We start from the raw sequence: 22,800 nt of genomic DNA on the forward strand, positions 1-22,800 counted from the left end.
CCTACATAAATAGCACTATTTCATCATAGTTATTATATATGCATGGGAATGTGACGTCTGATGACATTTTCCTCAGAATAGAGATCATGTTTGTCAGGGTAAACACAAACCTGCATAATTCTTGTAGTGTTCTTCTTAAATGTTTCCACTTATCAAGTGCCGTTTATTTATAATACAAAACACACACAAGGCACCTTTCAAAACAAGTTGAGACTTAGATACCGTAGGATCAAAAAAACACAAAAGTACATTTGACCGAGATTTGTTGAGTGTTATCTGCGGGTAATATTAAGTTTAAATCCGAAATTGCTGACCATGTTTATGGTCACTGCACTATTTTGATTTGATCTTAATATGTTTTATTGAATATCAAAAGCTATAAATGCATTAAACCACTTGCAATACACCTGCGACACAATGTTGTAACAAAAGAAATGGACGCAGACGCTTTTGAAGACCACTGGAAAATGTTATGGTCGTCATATTGATCTCATAGAGAAATATCTTTTGTGCATTATGACGCCATACTTGTTTTTTTTTGTTTTGTTTTTTTTTCACATGCCTGGGGTTCTGTTGTCATCACCCTCCTCCGCAGAAGGATGTGTCATCAACTTGATCTGACCTAGATTTGCATGACTGGTGTCATCGATAAAGCAGAAGACCTAGAACACACTCTCGCATTCTCCTTCTTCGCTTATAATGATTCCCGTTTAAAGAGATATTTTTTACTTTTGTTTATTTCATTATGAGTTAGAATTAGGGTTTGTGTGCATGTCGGCGTTCCCTGCTTGTACGTGTTTTAAAACCACGTTAACGTTGTCAACTGTCGAATAACTTATACGTTTTATTGTGTGTGGAAGGTACACACAGCGACAGCAACAACATTTACTGAGAGTAACTACACATAAATAGATGTCAACCAGAGACAATCACGAAATTCCAGCTTAAGATGGAGAGGATATTGGTGAATCTCTAGAGTTAACCTTTCATACACCAGAAATGTCACCGGCGTCTTCAAATAGATCACAGATTCTTAGTAAGAAAATAAGTAAATATTAGCTTCACTGCCATCGCATATTCTCAATGGACGTCGAATATATGATCTGGTAAATATTAGCCATATGTTATGACATTTTCAGGAGGGTCAAGTCAATTGCAACAATTGTAGGAACGACACATTGATAAGGACAGCTTTGGATATAAATTATGTAATAGTATATGGACCATTATCAGTAACGCTTCATGATGCTTTGCCCTCCTTATACAACACATATGCCTTTTGTACATATGATTGTAAAATCTGAAAGTAAATATCGGGAATGCAAATCTGTCTAAAACTATATTCGCTGAATGTAGCGCTGCTCCCGTGACGCTGTTGGTCTTGTTAGATGAAATACATCAACGAAATACCATCGTTGATTTTTCGCTTTATGACATTCACTAAGTAGATATGTGAGTTCATGTCCTTGAGAACTTACACCCGAGCTCGTATCGGTTACTTTTATACCGGTTACCTAGCAGGTGCCACTGATCCGGTTTGAATCACTGCGATATGAGCCGATTTCATCAATTACGATTCAATTGCAATGAATACTTGTAGGCATTGCCTTTATGCATTTGGTCCGTTTCAATGATGCTTAAACGTTTGCTGAAATCAGCAGAACATTCGCCGTCATCGTAAACACAGGATTCTCGGCTAGCAGACTGGCACACTGATGTCGAACAAATAGCTTTAACAAACGATGTAAAACGCCATCGATAACAGTGAAAAGAAAAAGTGGATTACGCAACACATGGCGGGAAATTCTGTTGAGAAAGGGCTATGAATGCCACTTGCCGTTTCGTGTACTGATGTGTCAAATCTAGTAACCCACGATTTCAATTCACACCGGAAAGAGATCTCACGCAAGTCTCAATTTATACCAATTTGTGTCAGTGACGATTATTTAAAGCCCATGTATAAGTGACTTACATCAAGAGAAAAAAGGCTACTGCAAAAAGGCAACAATGGATTTAATTTAATTTAATTATCTGAAGAAGAATCCTGGCAACTCTATACGTTGATACCAATAGAAAAGCAACAGAATGATCACCAAATGCTTACAATCCTCCGTTGTAAAAATTATATACATGAGTTATGATCGTTGCCGTACAGTTTATCAGAGGCTACATGTCATGACACATGTAGTAACACTACGGTAAAAACTGTCGGTATAGATTGGCCTAGTCTACACACGACATGGAATTATGCAAATATAATTCTTAATCATTTATACATCAAAGACTAATGTCACTTGTATATTGTTCTAATCACACACACACACCTAGACTGTAACAACTTAAAATGCCACGTGTTGTATTGAGCAGACACGTCGAGATAGGTCTAAATACACCTAGACTGTGATCAATAATAAGGCACGTGTTGTTGTAAGCAGACACGTCGAGATAGGTCTAAATACACCTAGACTGTGATCAATAATAAGGCACGTGTTGTTGTAAGCAGACACGTCGAGATAGGTCTAAATACATCTAGACTGTGATCAATAATAAGGCACGTGTTGTTGTAAGCAGACACGTCGGGATATTTCTAAATACATCTAGATTGCGATAAATAGTAATGTCACGTGTTCTTAGAAGCCACTTGAAATTCCATGTGATGTTTCGCCATATCTTTCTGAGCCATCCCCAAATGCCATTTGTTTAAATTTTATTTTGTTTCCAGAGCATGATAACGTTTGATGGCAGAAGGCTATGCAAAACAAAATCTTACTGAGATACAAAATGTAGGTCCTGGATAATGCTAATCATATGTATTCCTGCGAAGTTTTCACTAAATCATCGTAAAAATCGATACTCGAATATTGAAAATCCATATGAAAACGGTATCACTCTATTTACATTGTTTGGATTATAAACACCATTTAAACAAAGTCAATATGGTGAATTTGCCATCGAAAGATAACCAGTGGTTTTCGATGATCCCTGAACAATACAAAACATTAATTTGTGCAAAAGTAGTTTATTTAGCTTTAAAAATGAAAACAAGTAAAATAGTAACCGTCTGTAGAAGGTGTCAGTGATGTAAGATGTATTTATAACATCCAACAGACATTGCCTGTTACGAAAGTTTAGACAAAGGTATAACCTCCTCAGTACTATGTATATTATCTAATGCCTTATCAAATAGATAGGTGTTTTTTTTTTTATAAAAATGCATATGTGTTGTACAGATGACATGTGTAATATGTGACTAAGAACACCCCCCCCCCCCCCCCCCCCCCCCCCCCCCCCCGCCTTGTTACAATTTATTTTATTTCATTTAATCATTTTCAATTTCAAATTCCTATTTCGCTTTTAGGGAACATTTTACCATCATTTACAAAACAAATCGATTGATCAATATCCTGACTATGTGATTGATCAAACGAACTTATTGAGAAGAGACAGATTATCACCACTTGTATAACTAGACTTTTTATCATTTTCATTGATGAATTTAAAGTTGTCAGCTGTCTTTTTTTCTTTTCTTTTTTATCGTTTTTTTTCAGAAAATAGATTATCTTTTCTGGATCAGAGTTACTATTTCGTTTCATTAAAAACAAAACGTGGATGCCCATTAAGTTGATTCGCTTTTTAACATCAGTGATATATCAATAAAATGGATATGAATTGTTTTCTGTTTAATTTAACAGCATCCTTTGCAATGGCCTGCTGCCATTATATCTGCATTGGCCTCTGACAAAAAAAATATAAATGAGGTTAAATATGTGATGGATATGTCTCCTTGATATCATCAACAGCAAAACTCACTTATCTAATCTCTACAATATCGATTTATCAATCATCATCCTTGTTCGTCTCGCCAGTTAAAACTACACATAATTCAGATGGTGTTCATCCTAAGTTTAGCCAGTAAACTGAGTAATTTGCCATGAATGTTTTCCTGTTGGCTGTGTTCTGAGCCATAGTAATCTACCGGATCTCCTGTCCCTTACACGTACTATAGCTTTACGTCTATATTAATTGGCTAGTGTTTCGCTTTAGTGGATTGGAGAGAATTACCGGAAAGGAAGCCATTTGGACGGAAGATGATCTCTTTCAATATATAAAACAAAATTCAATTTGCGACAGTGATAACGCGAAATTACGTCAATGCTTTAGATCAAAATTTAAAATACACTGAGGATTTATAACACCTAAATGGATGTCGTCGATGAAACATTATGCAGTACTGGTATAGTAACAATGATTCCATTATCCAGTAATATTTTCGGAATGGTTTTACATTTCAACATCCATGCCGAAATAAGGTTAAATCGTGACTATACACATTTTAACTTAAATCCAGTTGTAATTAAAATCAATATTCAATATATACACATTTGGTTAAGTGAAGTATTACTGAAATTTCACAATGAAGTCGCAAGAATTTAAAGGAGTCTACCGAAAATATCACGTGGCCAGCGGGCGCATGCATCGCACTTCAAGTGACGCTGCGTCATGTAGCATTAGCATAGAGACCAGATAGTTCGCTACAGTCTAGACGTAAATGGACATGTCTAAACGTACAAAAGCGATTATTAAGCGTAATGAGGGTTAGGTCGTTATTCGGTAAAAATGGCACCGTCTCTTTAAAGATGAACGCCCCATAATGGTGTTTGAACTGTTTTATATTATCGGGGCCCTGATGGCGCTTCACGTTTATTCCCGGGTGACGATCGAAATCAGACGGAGGCCAGTTAAATCGGGATATGTATCCCGAGGGACTTTGACAGTCCAGATTCCTATCTATATAGTTCTCTTGTTTGTTGCAGCTTAATGGTAACCTACGCATATATGTTAATGATATTGTGTTTCAACATGCATTCAAAAGTCAAATAAACATGACAAGTTTGTTAATTAAGTTTAAATTAAGAAAGCAGTCCCATTATGGCTCAATCCATTTCTTCTGTTATCATGCGTTGATTGAATAAAACCAAGGAAAACCAAAAGAAAAATTTGCCATTTAATAAAGCATATTTTTAATTGTTAAATATCTTATGAAGTTATATACAGCCCATGGAAAAATGTATAGAGGCATTCACAAATAAAGGAAGGTTATAAGAGGGTTATATGTTGCATGTTTAAAATATCTAGAAGCTTTTCATCTTTACCTTCATACATGCATGTATATCATATAAATACAAGAGAAGAATTAAGGAGTAGCTACAAGACTCCTTTTAAGAATTGCGCATGTAATCTGTACTATATAGTAAAGTGTTTAGCATAATGACGTAACATTCTATATGCCCCAATCAAACATACGATTTTGATGACATTATCAGTCATGTTATCTGCTATGCTGTTCAACATCACATTTTCAAAATTAAGTTTATAATTTGTGAGCCCATATTATGTTAGTATAATGTGACTTGAAATTCGATACAAATGATAGATTGAATACGAATACAGCATCTGCATCAATGCCGTTCATTATATACTCTAATACAATAATGTGTAAGGTAGCTTCTGTACAACAGACGTCACGTGTATCGCGTGTGAAGCAGTCAATAACACTACGTAATTAAATCACGGTCATCCTTCAAACGTGTGGAAGATTATTCATTAGAAGTCATCTACTTCATCGATACATACTTTAGTCCACTTTGATAAAAAATGACGAGCTTCAGACATGGGCTAACGAAGTTCATAAATGCATTAAGAATATCTCTGGACAAAAAAGATGACAATTTTCAACATGTTAGAAGTGTCCTTTGAAGACCCGGGGATCGTCCTGTAAAAATAGGCGAATGGTGACAGATATCCGGCAGCCGAGAGAGATATGCATGTAGATGGCTTCACGGATTGATTTTGTCTTTTCGTTGAACACTCAAAAAACATATGACTGGTGACATATTTCCGATATTGAAATGCAACTAATGTCTTCATTGAAAGGAGCTGTCAGAAAACTTGTTTGATCGCAATTTCGTACTGAAATGACTAGTGTGAATGAATCAACTTTCTTCATTACCTGACATCAATTTGTTTTGAAACGTTTGATAGATACGATATTTAGTTTAGATAAAGATCAGTTGTAAATCTCAATTATGCAATTCTAGCTAATTCTAAATCATACGCCGATGTAGTATAGAAGTTTAAATCGTAGCTAGCATAAACCGCATTGTATTGCCATATTTATTTTACAGATATATTAGAAGTAAAAAAGATAAAAAAAAAAAAAAATTGTTCCGATGTGTACACATAGAGGGAGAACTATGTAACAGTAGCAAGAACAACAGCTCAATTTGGTTTGTTTTGGTTTGTTTTTGTTTAACGTCCTATTAACAGCCAGGTTTTGGAGGTGGAGGAAATCAGGAGTACCTTGGAAAAAACACCGGCCTACAGTCAGTATCTGGCAACTGCCCCACATAGGTTTCGAAATCACAACCAAGCGGTTGAGGGTTAGTGATAGTGTTTCGGGACATCTTAACCATTAGCATACCTGTAAGTACATACATTGTATAATGTATCTTATCGTGATTTATATAAAAAAAAACATGCTTGACCTTGAACAATTTGAAAGAAATACTTTAAACGATCTTGAGGTATTCATTTTACATGTAATACTTATATATGTAATTATGACTTTTTCTCTTTTCGGTTAAGCTGTCTTCAGTAGTCATTGGACAATGGTCAGTGTTCTCAAATCCTGTCTATCTGTAATGTAGGCACTGCATGATTCCTGGAAAACATTTCCTCAATCCTTCATGGCAGCCTTAATCACCAATCGGCCCTAATTAACCACATTATCTAATTTGTGTCCTGTCCACATATTATATGTGATTTGACCACTAATCAAAAATGGTAATTAGGCAGGAGATCGACCGCAGGCACCTTAATATGTCACGACTGGCGATTGTGTCTCGATAGTAGTTTAACGAGTTCTCCTCTGTTTCCCTAAATGTATCGAGCTTAATCGCTATTTCATTCCAATGAATACCACTGGTGTTGGTGAATGATGTTTAAACGTTGAGAAAAAGATTATTATTTAGGAATACCAAGTCACCTTTTTGTTAACCAATGTGTTCAATTGAAAAGTGACCTGAGAAAAGGTTGGTATTCCAAACCGGAGTGTGTCGTCTCTTCGACAAAGTGTTAATTTCTAAGATTACATGTATTTTTTTTGGGGGGGGGGGGGGGGGGGGGGGGGGGGAACTTAGAAGGCTTGCGGAAAATATTAAGAGCAAAACTATAGTCTACTCTCCAAATAGAGTTTTCATCATGACATTTTTATAAGACGTAACCTGACGTGATTAATATAAAATGCATCGTTAGCTTTATTGTCGAGTAGAAAGCCTACACATTCATGGCGGTTTGTCATAGTGGTGCAGTAGTTTCATTGGAAGAAATGATTAATCTTAGCTTTAGTATTATCTTCAATATTTATATAAAACATGCAAATCAGTATGTCACTAATATCTATATAGCATTATTAAAAGGGAAAACATCGAAACAATTTCAAACTGTCCCACTCAGCTCAACAATATCTCATTATAATATGTTCTTTACACACGAAACCGATCCGACGGTTGGTGTATCAATTCAAATGTCAATGGTCAGAATAAATGTTGAGATATAAAAGTGATGGTAATTTACAGGAAATATTCGTATCTTTTTAACAGAATTTCTCCTTTGCATCCAAATATTTCACAAAACTATCGTCGAAGCAATAATACGTGTTTCGAAAGGATCACTATGTAAGTTACTTGGACATTAAACTGATTTTTAGTATTTAAGCGTCGACCTGACATTGACATCCAATGCTGTTGATCAACATGTGCTTAATCTAGTGAGGAAGTAACATCCTAAATGAAGTCTCCGTCGTTCGTAAACTGTTGGAATGTCTTGGATAATGTTTCAACAATTTCATGATCACAATACAGCGCCATAGTTAGGGCAAATAGGATATTCAATTAATACCAGACGCACGCTTAACGATTATTGTCATGACTCTATAACAATCAAACATGGACAAACTAAGAGGAGGATTGGTTCCGAACAGGTCGCGCAGGTGTATGAGAATTACGATATATTTATATCACCATTCATTTTTTCGAGGTTTTTGTCGGAGACTCGTATATGCGAAGACCGATAGTTCACAAACCTGAATATCTGAACCGGATGTAGCTGTCCCAAATTGTATCAATCACAGATATTCTTACAAATAGTAAGAAAAATAGCATCTTGTTTGTGAGAAAAATACAGACGTGTCTTCAAGCTGATCAATGTGGGAAATCCTCTGCACGTTTTGAACTGGAGATGTTGATCCAATAGATAATGTGTGAATAGGTACAAGTACTCAAGTCTTAGGACTGAAGCCTGCATTTAACTCCCAAATCTATTTCGACTGAGTACGACTGTAAATAAACGACAAGTGTCTCCCAAACAGTTGTAAACTCTATAGAAAAGTTTAAACCTTTGCACGTTGCTTTTATGCAACAAATTATCGGTGTTTTATCGCTTCAGTCGTTCCATGCTTTTCTAGCTAATTATTACTGTGATCCTCGGTTATTCAATGTTAAAATGTTGAACAAAAATTGTCCTACTTACCTGTATTGTGAATCTAGCTAAAATGGCAAATACGAATCTGTTTTCAACGAAGATAATTACGCATTATATATGTAACTTTTGATATAATAAAACATACATAATGAATACTAAAGGAAGATACAGAACAATTGATACATAAAACGAAAACCGAGAATATAGACATGTTATTAAAATTCCGATAAAATGAGGGTCAATTATGAACAGATATGGATGCTAACGGATAGGCTGATTGTAACTTATGTTGTGATTAAAGATCGAGATAAATCGCCGATGATGAGGAGTACTAAGTGTTCTTGAATCCAAGTTCTACTCTCTGTATGTATCCACGATCGACATTGTCAATATTTTATGTGAACATGAAATGAATATAACTAATCTATAAATTCAATTTCACCCTAGCATTAGACCGACGCCACAGAAAACACTATTTCATTACGCGGAAGAACATGACCACTCTTCCTAAAAGTGAAGTCAGATACAATATGTATCCCTCCGCAAAGTAAACCAATGTAATTTTTGACTCATAAAATTGGAGAAGATTTCTTAATGGCCTTACTAGTAGGATGATCAAGGTTTCATCCGTTGTTTGGTACTTGCTGTTTTTAATACTGAAATCATATATAAAGGTGATTTAACTTATATGCCTTTTCTACGGGGATATACACATGTATTTGACGACATGACCAGGGAACAATTGTTAGTAAGCGAGGATTGTAGTTAAGATAACTACACTAGTATATCCTTTACACCAAACCGACAATTGTATTCTGATGATGTACATTTTGAAGTCAATGAAAAAGTGACGAAACACTTAAGGTTGAATACAACCCCCTAAAGAATCTTAGAAAATGGGCCGAATCCCCCGTAAAATACGTTTTGCGTAGGTGAAAATCATGTTTCGAAAAGGTTCTGTTAACATTATAACTTTTTCCTCACCTTTTTGAAAGTGTTATTTGGTCGAGTTTTCACTGAGAACACTCTGAACGCTTTGTTTAAACATTTGTGTCCTCTGTTTGTTTTACAGTATCAATAAATTAATTTTCACATTTGAACTTTAACCCTAATAGTTATCTCCCTTGATTTACGCAATCTTTGACTACTTATTAGAACCATAGAGTATAGCACAGAACAGAATATAGATTACAGACAAATTCAAATATCATATATAATTTGAAAGTGGCAGCACATGTCGCGTGTTACCTGATGCAATACGAGAAGTAATATTGCCTTTGGAATAAATTAGCGTTACTGTTTGAATATTGCACATGAATATTTAGCTAAATAAATCACGACTGATCGTTTCGTCCGTATGAACCGTAGAAAAGACGTAGAGTATCAATTAATCAATCCAGGATGCAAACCAACAATCAGCTTTATTGACGGCCGCAATCCGAAGATAAACAGGATATCGTAATGCATACCCCATCATATTTCGCGCGTTTGAATGAAATGAATTAGCACGAAATTACTTTCTCCCACGGGTATTCCGCTGGGTGGTGTGACACACGGGGTTGTACCCGTGTACACCGCAGAGTATCAGTTCAGGCAGCGCACTGGGCGACGACAGAGGGAAAAAATTTGTTGTTGTTTTTTTGGGGCTTATAAAATGTGTTTGTATAGTATATGGGCATTTTGTCACTATGACGCAAGAATAGTTGTATGGGTTATAGGGAATATTGATGTAATACAATGTATTTCCAATGAATTAGAAAATATTGATCAGTGTTTAATGAAATATAGACGGAAGTTTATGTGTATTAAATATTATTTGAGTGTATGAAGAAAATCATGATTGATGGCATTTCATATATAAATTTTATATATAAATGGCAATCGTGCAGTGCGTTGTGAATATGCTGTGATGTGTTTGTTGTTCATTGCCACCTGGTGGGTGGCCTGTGGGAGAATGACTATTTTACACCTTTGACTGGTATCGAACCAAAAGTGCCGTTTATCATAGAATGAAGGTGCAGAAGTCCACGTACATTTAGTGAACAATTCGTCAATAAAGCAACAAATTTCCTTTCATTTATCATAAACGTGCTATTGACCTAGCTACAGGACCCACACTTCTACTAATCTTATTTAATTATATTGTTTTATAAGAAAGAACGGTGATACAATTACCCCAGATTTTATGGAGATACTTTCGCCAACCCTAATTGCTTAGATTAGATTTATCGAGACCAGATTGTCACGGTGAATGCTAATGAAGGTTTTAATCTTCATCCACAGAATTAATTGAAAGGTTCAATCAGTGCCCACGCCTGGTGCCGCCGACATCGCAGCAGAAAACTATCACAGCGATCATCGCATGAACTGTGATCCTTATTGGAATGATTATGGTTTCAAGTGATGCTTAGTTTTTTGTTGTTATTTTTTACGTAATTGACGATTGGTTAGCTAACGAGCTTTGTTATTACAAAGCTAGGAAGACTGAGCAAATCGTTCATTCTTACGGTATTTAAGTTCGACAGAAATATTTCGAAGGACATACATTGCATCCTGTAGACCATTGAGAGGATGTTTTTGACTTCAAAAATGGGGTCCGACTCTTAAGTTTGAAGAGACCTTTTGACCGTTACCAAAATGAAGGGCCAACTTGATGTCTTACTGTTGTTCGAGTTACCTTTCTTCTTCAAAAAGAAAGTTCTCGCTTCAATTGGTAACATTTGGCTATTTCTTGCATAATCATTAAAACACGGAATTAAATACAATCTAACATGTAACATTATGTTTTGTTTAGTTAAACACTGTTAATAAGAGCGAACATATGTTGTTAATTTCGCGGTAGTCCAAGCTGGATCTTCAGAAGTTCGCGAATATTGCTATCTATATAGTACTTTACATTAGAAACCCTTAGCCATGCAATGCACATACTTTTATCATATTAAGACATATGTGTGTACATGTATCGTTGCAGTAATAGTAACACTTATAGCCAATAATTACAGTTTTCCCCTACTTTGGAGTAAACAAATCAATAAAGGTTATTTAAAAAAACACATGTTATTCTTTAAATTCTGATGATGGAAGAGGAAGAACAATATGAAGTTAAAAGCCACAGGAAACATACATTAAACATAAAGAATATGTATAGCTAAGCAAAGTATTTTTTTAAATACTTAAATATGACAATGTCCTGAAAAATATGAATCAATTGAATATTCTTTTTGACATACAACCTCATATATATGTTATGAAAATAAGGTGAAAAGCTGGAAAGACTTTTCCTTACATTGAACACGATTTCAAAATTAGACATACGAAAAGTTTTATCAATATTATTTATACAGCTTTTAAAAATTAATACTCTCTGACAGAGCAAAAAATAAAAATATTATAATGAAAATTAAACCATTTTGTAATCATCATTGACTGCAATCGAATAAAATGATGACTATGATATAAAAAGGAACATACCTTTCAACACTGACGGCTGACAAGTTAAGAATCGAGGCAGATGCCGATAACATTTCCACAAATCCCGAAAACTTGCAAAGAACATCGCCAAATGTCCAATGGTCAACAACGTAACGTGCCGTTTCGTATGGGACACATACAACCAAAAACAGGATATCAGCTGCCGCTAAACTGACCATAAAAGTAGAAGTCACACTTCGGGACTTCCGATCACCCAAAACAGCAAAAATCACCAAAATATTTCCAATTACACCTGTAAGGAATGTCAATCCGTAAACAGTTATCGTTGGAATAAAGTGAGGCTCTCGTACCCAGACTTTTCTCAGGTTTTCCAATTCGCCCGGGTACTCAAATGTGTTATACGCCATATCCTCGTACGAATCGTAGAAACTCTGTAAGTAGTCGTCAGGAACTGGGGTACTTAAGCCAGTATAGTTCATTTGATGATTTGTTAAAGTTTGTACGTCAGTAGAGGCTGCGTTGTATGTACTTCCCATTGCGCCTCCTTACAGCGCCCGGTAAGATGCTTACAATACGAGCCATTGGACTGACAATGTTATCGGTAGAGGCTGATCGGTGTGGATATAGTACACGTTTAACACCGCCGCCTCCTCTCAGTTGGTACTATTGATCTCCGTGGGGTATTTCAGGTCCCTATTGTCTCTTAATTTTCAATGAGACACATATGTTAACATTTTAAGGATAAATATTCCTCAGCAATATATACTTTTTAGTTAAGTATATAGTATTGACTTATCTATAAGAAACGGCAGAGCAAAAAAGATCCACCTGATTATGGAACTGGCCAACATCAGATTAATCCAGATTATTCAATATGTCGATGAAATTATAAAATCGTTATAGTAAATTCCATTTAGGATTGATGGTCAATACGGCTTCGCGTCATATGTCAGCCATAGAGCTAAGTTCTAGAGAAGCGCACAGCGCTTTGTGCTAAGCTACTGCAGGCACGCAATATCAGTCGAACATCACGGGGACAGTGGCTTTTTAAAAGAAAGGCTGTCGCCACAGCGCCGTCTACATTCTCGTGAAATTATGTCGTAGTATGTATCTCAATATACTTCAGCAAATCTAGTGCGATATACTTTGATATCAACTAGGCAGACGATTTAATAAAATTATTTCTTATGATTTCTACAAATATAGAATCCACACGCCCCTACCACCAAACCACGCCTTGATATATGGATATACGATATAAACATGTGATAAATTGTCTAGACGTTTTGTATGATGTATTTTAGAAAATGTTTAAAAAGAGAGTTTACATACTGTACCCCGTGGTAACATACTGTATAAGGAAAAAGACACATTTTGAGTTTTAACAGCACTGGTGCAAAGCTGTTAGCAACCGATGTCCTCGTTCGGGAAAAAGAGCATAGATTTATTCAATTCCATAAGCGACAGCGTCCAACGTACTGCGTGCTGCGTACTGTTTGCTATATCTTAACTACAGTAAATGCTTACTGCGTTCTGCCAGTTTTACATGTATATCCACTGTGTTCTGCATACTGCTTTTTGCTTGTTATATACACATGTATTACTGCCTACAGTTTACATTTTATTGCGTTCCAAGACACCCACGACGATAACCGCACAGGAGCCATTAAGTAGTTGGTAGTAAATATTAAGCAAACAATAAGTAGTGAACAGTAAATGAATGAAAGCTTGTAAAACACAATAGGCATTGTATAAACAGCAGTCAGTACGCAGTAAGCAGCATGCAGTCTGGAATAGTATTCAACATCGAAACATTAATTAACTCGCCTATCTGAGTTATGATGTTATGCGGAATTTCTTCATCAGAAAGTTAGTGAAAACTATTAGTACCATATGGTTAGACGCAGGAAGGGAATGGTACATTCTGAATAAGTTTATATGTTGAAGCTTAAACAACTAGTACTTGTCATTATGCAATTGCGTAGCTACGAAGAATGATTGGAATATTATCTTAAGAGTACAAATATAGTTGTATAGCTCCAATTTTTACAAAGAGGCATTGTTGAACGTTAATATATTAGCAAACAGATTGGACGGAGATGAGATAATGACTGTCTTCTACAGAGGATTCATTAACAGAGCTGAGTCTCGAGCAATCAATTGTGTTATTTTTATAGAATTGCCCCAGATGTGCCTATATCAACTCATGTAAATATAGACTTCAAAGGAAGTTAAAGATTGGCAAATCAAAGAGCGGGCAAGTTTTTTATAATGTGATCAATGAATATGCCCAGCTACCGTATTATTGAGTTATTTTAGGATTGATGATAAAACATTATTTGTTTCACATCATTGATGAAATAAAAACAAACTTGTATTATCTTTTCTGTGAGGAAACCGGGTTTGGTTTAATACTAATTTACACTGCTTATAAAGAAATATGATGTCAATACTAAAATGATTAGTGGTTTTTGGCGTGTAATAGCTAGCAAAGTTAACACACCCGGAACATTTTACAATATTAAGAATAAGAATACACCATTACATAATAAAAAATGTCAAGAAAGTGAAAACGCCTTAGCGAGTTTCCTGTCCTGTCATATTTGAGGTATATCATTTGCTTTGACAATCATTTCATATTCTTTCACTGTGATATGTGTATAGATGTTTTAAAGAACAAGTTTGTTCACTCCCATACGGTTATTAGAAGTTTTATGGAATAAGGTCGTATCCAGAGGATAAAACGTGTTGTGTATGTTGATGTCGGAATACGCATGCAGACAAAGTCTATTTTCGTGCGTTTCCATTGAACTGTATGTGTTTTGGTAAAGTTTATTTAGAGGCAAAGACCTACGAAGTTGGTCTTCCTATTAGAGGACAGTTCCTGTCCATAAAACGAACCAAGTCACCCTTTGACCCCTAATATAAATTGTTGATGTAACAAAATTAAACTACTACTTTCATTTTATGCAGGACATCTATGTAATATTGTCAGAGAGCCATAAGCACGAAAAGGACGATTCTTTCAACAAACGTCTCCTCTTAGTGGTTTAAGTGCTGATGTCGATGTACTTAGTTATTCAAGTCCTTAATGAGATACCCTGCATGTCAGGACTCCCTGTTGGGGTTCCCTGATACAGGCCGCTTCGGTTAACATGCATGTACTCGGCAATCCAGTTATGTTTTACTGACAAGCAGTATTGTCTATTTACATGTTCTGACCTATAAATAACATTAGTGCGTAGATTGCATCACGACAAAATATGTCCGTGGTTATATAAACCCTCAAATAATATAATTACTGTATTTTCTGCATTGATAAAACATGATTATTCATTATATAATTATTCGTAAATTGCAATCTAATTAGACAACTAAATATTACACATGACCCTAGTTGTCGATGGGCCGTAAAATATAAACAAACAAACAAACAAACAAACAAAGTTTGACTATAACTTACAATACACAGCCATCATAACTAAAGACTGAAGATCTGGTTAAAGATAGCTGGCGGTCCCCGACATTACTACACACTGTGATGAGGCTTATGTTATTTTGAAAAATGAAGTCAATTTTCGTCAATGCTTTCAAGTATACTAAATGTTATATATATATATGTTTGTTATTGTTATACGATTAAATAAACAAATAAAACCCAAACTAGTATAAGGCGAACCGTGACCGACACGCGTATCTAAAACGCTTATCTTATTAAAATCTTTAGCAAAGTATGCATGACATTCTATATCAATTTCAGCTACAATTGTAATCATTTCAATTCTTTCATTTCATTAATATTAACCATATTCCAATTGCTAAAAGTCCGTGTTTATTTGGCAACTTTCCCCCTTACAGTTATCACTCTCTACCACTGCCGTTGGTTGAACTTGGTGACGTCACTGCTGCAGGAGGCTCTTGTTCACTGCTAGAGACCAGTACGCTTGTTAACATTAGATCGGCAGGTGCAAATCGCGCACTTTTGGGGTCGATATTTCGGTGCTCGATGGACCGATTATAATACCAATTCTGACTTTTTTCTTTGGGGGAACAAATGGATTAAATTTAAATGAATATCAATTTTCGTTCCGAGTCACTAAACCAACATGTCACTGGAAAATAATTGAAATGTTTTCGGTTATTGGCATTGTAATTCAGGCATGCAGTCACTGCTATAGAAAGTCTTATTCGCACCTGGTGAAAAACAAAGGCCTTATACAATCTGCGACGAAAAGCTTTCATATTATACATTTTGAAACAAAAAGCAATTGCATCAGTCGTATAGACTAATATGACACAATTGCACAAATCAACATTGAAGATAGCCTAGTATTTTATATATTTTATTTCTTTCGTGGGAAAATATATATATTTGTATATGTAAATTTATATGCAGGGATAGTGAGTGAGAAAGTAATGATGAATATTTCCTGTTTTCATCGCTACCAACATGTGTCCGGAAGTCATCAACAAATCACACATCACTCTCAAATCGGAACATGTATTGCTGTTTGACATGCAACGCCTCCTTTGATACTTGAATTCAACGTGATCGTCTCTCACATGTCTGTACGATATGTAAATTTATGTGTGTATCACATGTATTCACTACTGGTAGACAAAGACCATTAAGATATTATCAGTTTCAATTTACATACTTTGTATAGAATTCATTATAATAACGTTACTCTAGACAAGTCGTAGGTTTCTTTAATTAGATGATTGACGCGATTCTAGTTTGTTGTATTGGTATGTAGCATTCCTTAAAAAGATGTAGTACTTGAAACTGACAATGTTATCTGTAGAAGCTATGTTGTATGTACACTACACTGAACTCCGAACCCCTGGATAGATGCTTACAGCACGAGACATTGGACTGACAACATTATCGGTAAAGGCTGACATGCGTGGATATAGTTTGAACTCAACCGCTTTACAGTCAATACGTATCTTAGTAGGCGATTTTGCGTTCCTATTGTCTTTTTAGTATGAATGAGATACCTATATTATTATCATTTTAATGGAAGATTAAAATGTAACCACACTAATAAGAAATGACATTAAGTTATAATGTACCTCAAAATGTTTCTGCTTCTGTGTTTAAAATTTTTGACTAGTACTAGATTGACTGCAATAACGTTTTCACATCATAGCTGTATTTAAGTGAAGGTTGAATTTAGCAAACGTTCTAAGGAGCACATTCCAGTCTGTGAACACGATACGATCGCATGGCCAATGGCTTTGACATTCGTAAATGAAAAAGGATATCACCACAACGACCTCAAAATACTAAACCGAATACGTCAGGTTCTGATATCAACCAGAAAGAGGAATTAGTAAAATAAACGCTTTTGGTTTCTGCGAATATATTTTATATTTAATACATTAGGAACACAATGACCGAAATAACAATTTTTAATTGGTTGTGTACAGTGGCTGCATATAGGTGTTATTTACATGTTTTCTTTGTTTTGAAAAAATAAATTAACAAATCACTAGGAAACTCAATCAGCGACAGCCTTCTCCTTTCTGCTTGCTTTTTTTATATAAACTACGTACTGTAGACTGCTTGTTGCTTGCTGTATACATATGCATTTCCTAGATACTGCTTACTTCTTATAAGGTACAGTCTGCTGCCTACTACTTACCAGGTGCTACATACAGCGTAGTGTTTACTGCTCTGTCCTCTTCTATGCCAAACACTCGAGTGATATCAATGAGCAAAGGTAGTACGAAGTAAGCAATAAGCAGTGGGCAGGAAATATACTATATAGCCAGTAGGAAGCAGTTAATTCATGAATTACTGCAAGCAGCACGTACTAGACATTGGATATAAATTTAAGCTGACAATACGCTGAAGGCATTGGATATATCACCAACAGTACGCAGTAGGCAATAAGCAGAGAGCGGGACGAAGTACTTCACAGAGTTCCGTATAAAAATCTACCAACTTGTTTTCAGAAACAAAATCTTCAAAAACTTTAAACCTAGAAGATGTCTAGAAGATGGTTCACTCTCTTGTCATTTTGAAGAAAAGATACAAATGATAAAAAGAAAAAAAGTACGGAGATTAGACCATCAATGCTCATTTTAAGTTGATTGCTTAACATGGTCGAGGATCGAATGCTTTTGTTTAGAATTGCCTCAGTATGTTCACTTACGTCAAACATATTATATATACATTTTGTATTTATAGTGCAAAATAGTTCAAAGTTTTTATAAGACAGCATTAATTTAAGGAGTGATAATGAATCTCTATATATTGTACAACAGTTATGACAAATATTAAACCTTTATCAATTACTCTTTTTGGCCTGGATAGAAACACCAAGGAGTGGCTTTATATATATAGAAAGTGGTGCTTGTTTTAAGTCTGTTAAACAATAACGATGAACATTTAAGGACAACCTCCCATCGCATTGTATTCGAAGGTGTTGATATCACGTATGTTACCGAAAGGCTGCGATACAGTTGTGTCAGTTTTCCTGTGAGAGTTGTACAACTGCCGTCTTATAATGACACCTCACCAAATATGCTGCCCAAGGTTGCATGGTACTTCATCACGTCACATTATACTTACAAGAATTAACCCAAGTTGTAAACTACAAAAACATTAAAAGACTCAAATATGCTTCGGCCAGAAGACAGGTCCCCCAGAGCTTTCCTCCCAAAGGCAAAAGTTTAATCTAAGGGCCAAAAGTGGAGGCAGGTTAAAAGCAGACATGAGCAATACAAAAATATATTGAGAAGAGAAATGATTAGGTCCTACATTCATTGCTCTTAAAAATAAATTCACTGGGATTTTCTGTTTAGATCGACAAATTTTAATTAATACATATATTTCCTTGAATTTCAACATTGATATCAGGTGAGCGCATCACCTATTATAAAGAAATACTCTTTTAGAAGAAAGAATTGAATAGTTTTTTCGTCGGTTCGGGTATGCAGTGCTACTGATTCCAGTACTAGCAATTTGCGCTCAGTATAAAAGGTAAAATTTGTGCCCTTTTCAAAATATATTTTGAAATAATATGCAGCTATGTTGTTCATCAATATCATACAACAATTCAACATGCTTATGCTTGATCAGACATTCTAATATTATATAAATTATGATTAATTTAGTTTGTGGGAATTATTTGTTGTAAGGATAATGGTCAGTCGAAGTAATAATGGCTGGTATTTCCTGTTCACCCAGTCACCAGTATGTATCCGGAAGTCACCAAGAAACCATGCAGCATTATCCTACCAGAACATGTATTGCTGTTTGACACGCAAAGTCACCTTTAATTAAAATGTAATTTCCCCACATATCTGTACAATATGGCAGTAGCTACGTATGTGACCTGTAGACACTGCCATTAGACACAGATCTAAACCATTAAGATATTGTCATCTTTAGTTTATAAACGTTGTTCAAAATACATGCTAATTATCTGACTGTAGACCATTTGTAAGATCCTTAATGAAATTGCATTGTTATTTGGAAAACCTTACAAAGATGTAGAATAAACAACAAAGATGTAATATTTACAACAAAGAAGAAGTACTGTAAAAGTGGATATTTTCGCGCGTCGAAATTTTCGCTTAGTCAGCTTCCAAACTGTTCGCGGTGTGGATATTTTCGCGCTATCAGTCAAGATGAAAATATATTTTTGCGCTGCGATGTCATTGGCCATGTACATAAAGTAAGATTTTTTTCGGCAAACTCCATTGAAAGTACCAAACTTTGATCAACAGACAGACACGTTTAGGTTAATTGGTTGGCATTAAGTCTATGTGAGAGGGAAAAAACATTAATATATATCAGATATTTAAGCGTTGATTTAGTCTTTTACATTGAAAATACACCACGTACGAGGGACTTGATTGCAACTTTAGGCCCCGAAAATGTATAAATAACATGCGTTATCAGTACTCGTACTGTGTGGTAAATTAAGAAATCATCCGTGTATTGTTGAATGCAGTTAAGTATGTTCAATATTTAATTGCGACTGAACACCTCTTAATTATTTCTAATCAAACTATTACCTGTAAACCTGCTCCCTCAAGCTAGGTAGACAGGCCACGCGAGGCGTCACTCGCGGTCTATGCCGAGTGCGTGATAAGCATTCATGTCTAGTCAAAACAACGCCAGGTGTCCCAATTAGCGATAGTTGATTTCGCAGGTATCAAATAAGTTTGGTAGTAATTAAATACGACTTGGCAATTTAAAATCAGACTTATTGATGTTCTGACCTAATTTTACCAACATATATAGACGAATTTCTACACTAGCCCTTTCGTATTTTCAATATATTAAACGGACCATTCATTACAGTTAACTATCGATAGTTTCTGATTCAAATAAAACATACAACTACGCGGAGACTCAACATTAACATTTCTAATACAAGCAAGTTTATCTATTTTGTCACAAATGAAACGTGTGCTGTTTGTTGGCCTATAGCTACACAATGGCCGACCAGCTTTGCGATTGATATATACAGTAACGTGGAAGCGATTGTAATTATCATGAAATTTCCGTGCGTATAAGCTTGCAAAGGCCGTGTACGATTGTGAACAGGGGATACAATTCCTCACTTCACTCAATACATCTAAAACACTTACAAGTGATACCGCAGTGATATATTACAACGCAACATGCTGAGAGATATTCACTTCACATTTAATGTCCAAAACAATCTATGAACACATTTCTAATTCATTCTACCAGTCCAATTTGCTTACCGCTGTATTTATCTTTTAATTCCCGTGATTATCCATGATGCAGATATACAGTGTAAGTCTTTGAAATTTTTAAAAATTATTCAGCAGAACTTGATTGAGAGATAATGAAAGATATTTGATTTCATCAAATGTTTTCTTTGCTGATATGAAATGAACGATCGCATATCAATGAACAATCAATCAATGGAAAATAAACTTTTGAAATTGCCCTGTAAGTGTATGTAACATTTCATAGGGAAAATGTTCCTAAAACAGTAATTTATTCGTATCTAACAATATGAATTTCACTTATTTTTATCAAGTTAGAAAATTATGAGATATGATAATTTAGAATCTCAAACAATTAATATGCTAATGATTTTATCATGATAATAATCATATACATTTGCCTTGACTACACGAGAAAATGTATGCTTCTTTCATTGATTCAAAATGCAGGTTATTATGATTTGATTGTTTGTTTGTTTATGTTTTACGGCCCATCGACAACTAGGGTCATTTAGGGCCAAACAATATACTATCGTTATTTATTTTTAACGTTAAAATCAGATAAAATTTGTAACTTTTAAAAGCATTCGTATTGTATATTTAGATCATTATGATAAAAAAAAAGTTGGTTAAAAATGGTGAAATATATATATGTACAAATAGATTATGTGAACTTTGTGATATATATAGAACGTCAAAGAGGATAACGTAAAAGACATCAAAGTCTATAGAATAGATCGATTTCTTTCAAGTAGCTAAATATTGTTTTCGAATCCATGGAACTGAAAAGGGTTTTCATATCCGGGACTCGAAAGTATGTATCACGAATGTGCTTGAAATCGGAACATTCTATTAAAAAATGCTCCACTGTGAATTGAGCATCACATGCATAACACACCGGTGGATCCTCTCGTTTCAAAAGGAACGAATGAGTAGGATATGTGTACCCGGTACGGAGCCGAGAGAGGACTATTTCCTCTCTACGATCCTTCCGACTTGGTGTTGATGTTTTAAGTTTCGGTTGTACTTTTAAAAGTTTGTTGCTCGTCTCGAGAGACAAGCGTTGCTGCCATTTACTCTGGATGGCAGAACTAATTACAGGTTTGAAATCTGTATATGGCATTTTGATATTTGTTTGTTGCAGATTTAAAGCATGTTTTGCTCGGCGGTCAACAAGTTCATTGCCTTTAATTCCGACATAGCTCGGAATCCAAAGTAATGTTATTTTGCATTTTTTTAAGATACGAGATATTCGTAAAACGAGGTTTCGTATCAGTATATTTTTTAGATCTTGTAATTGTAAATTCTGAAGGACAGATGGAGAGTCGGAACAAATTATTGCCTTTCTAATGCGTTGTTCATCGATATGGTCGAGGGCCAAATCGATGGCACATGCTTCCGCAGAGAAAATAGAGGCACCGTCTGGTAAGCGGATTGAAGAGCAATGGTGATCGGTGTAGCATGCTGCGGAGACCTTTTCTCCATCTTTTGAGCCATCAGTGTAGATCTGAACGTGATAGGGAAAATCTGTAATGCATTCCCGAAAGGAGGAGTTGTGTTCTTTGGGTAATGCACTCGATTTTGCCCTCTCGTGTAGAGTAAGGTTAATATCCGTTGTTTCGACATGCCATGGCGGTACATCCGATACGGTGTACTCGCCTATGTTGTCTAAGCTTATGTTAAGTTCATGAGGAAAATTCGAAATTATAATGCCAAATGTTGGTAAGAGTTTTTGGTTTTGAGTGAAGATGTTTCGGTATTGCGGATTGACAACAAGATCAAAAAGCCGGGTTTTTTGGGTTGGATTTCAATTGGGCAGCATATTGAAGAGCAAGTTTTTTCCTTCGGTCATTTAAAGATGGTTCATTTGCCTCTACATAAAGGCTCTGCATTGGTGTTGTTCGGAAAGCACCAAGTGCTAGACGTAATCCTTGGTTATGGATAGGATCCAACATTTGCAGGTAAGAATTCCGTGCCGATCCATAAACGATGGACCCATAGTCGAGTTTTGATTGAATAAGTGCCCTATAAAGGCGCAAGAGCATTTCACAGTCCGCACCCCAGTCAGTATGCGAAAGTACGCGTAAAATGTTCATTGCCTTTGAGCAC

At 35.5% G+C, this 22,800-nt stretch overlaps 1 protein-coding gene across 1 annotated transcript in view; it reads right to left on the reverse strand.

Annotated features, from left to right (window-relative positions):
• LOC117325814 (QRFP-like peptide receptor) overlaps positions 1-12,554 on the reverse strand; it is a 58,107-nt gene extending 45,553 nt beyond the window's left edge. The window contains exon 1 of the mRNA XM_033882299.1: positions 12,013-12,554. Within this exon, the coding sequence (XP_033738190.1) occupies positions 12,013-12,509 (497 nt within the window). The 5' untranslated portion in view covers positions 12,510-12,554. The remainder of the gene's footprint in view (positions 1-12,012) is intronic.
• Positions 12,555-22,800: the final 10,246 nt, after the last annotated feature.

This window comes from Pecten maximus, chromosome 4, assembly GCF_902652985.1.
Source record: "Pecten maximus chromosome 4, xPecMax1.1, whole genome shotgun sequence".
Classification (NCBI taxonomy): Eukaryota; Metazoa; Mollusca; class Bivalvia; order Pectinida; family Pectinidae; genus Pecten; species Pecten maximus.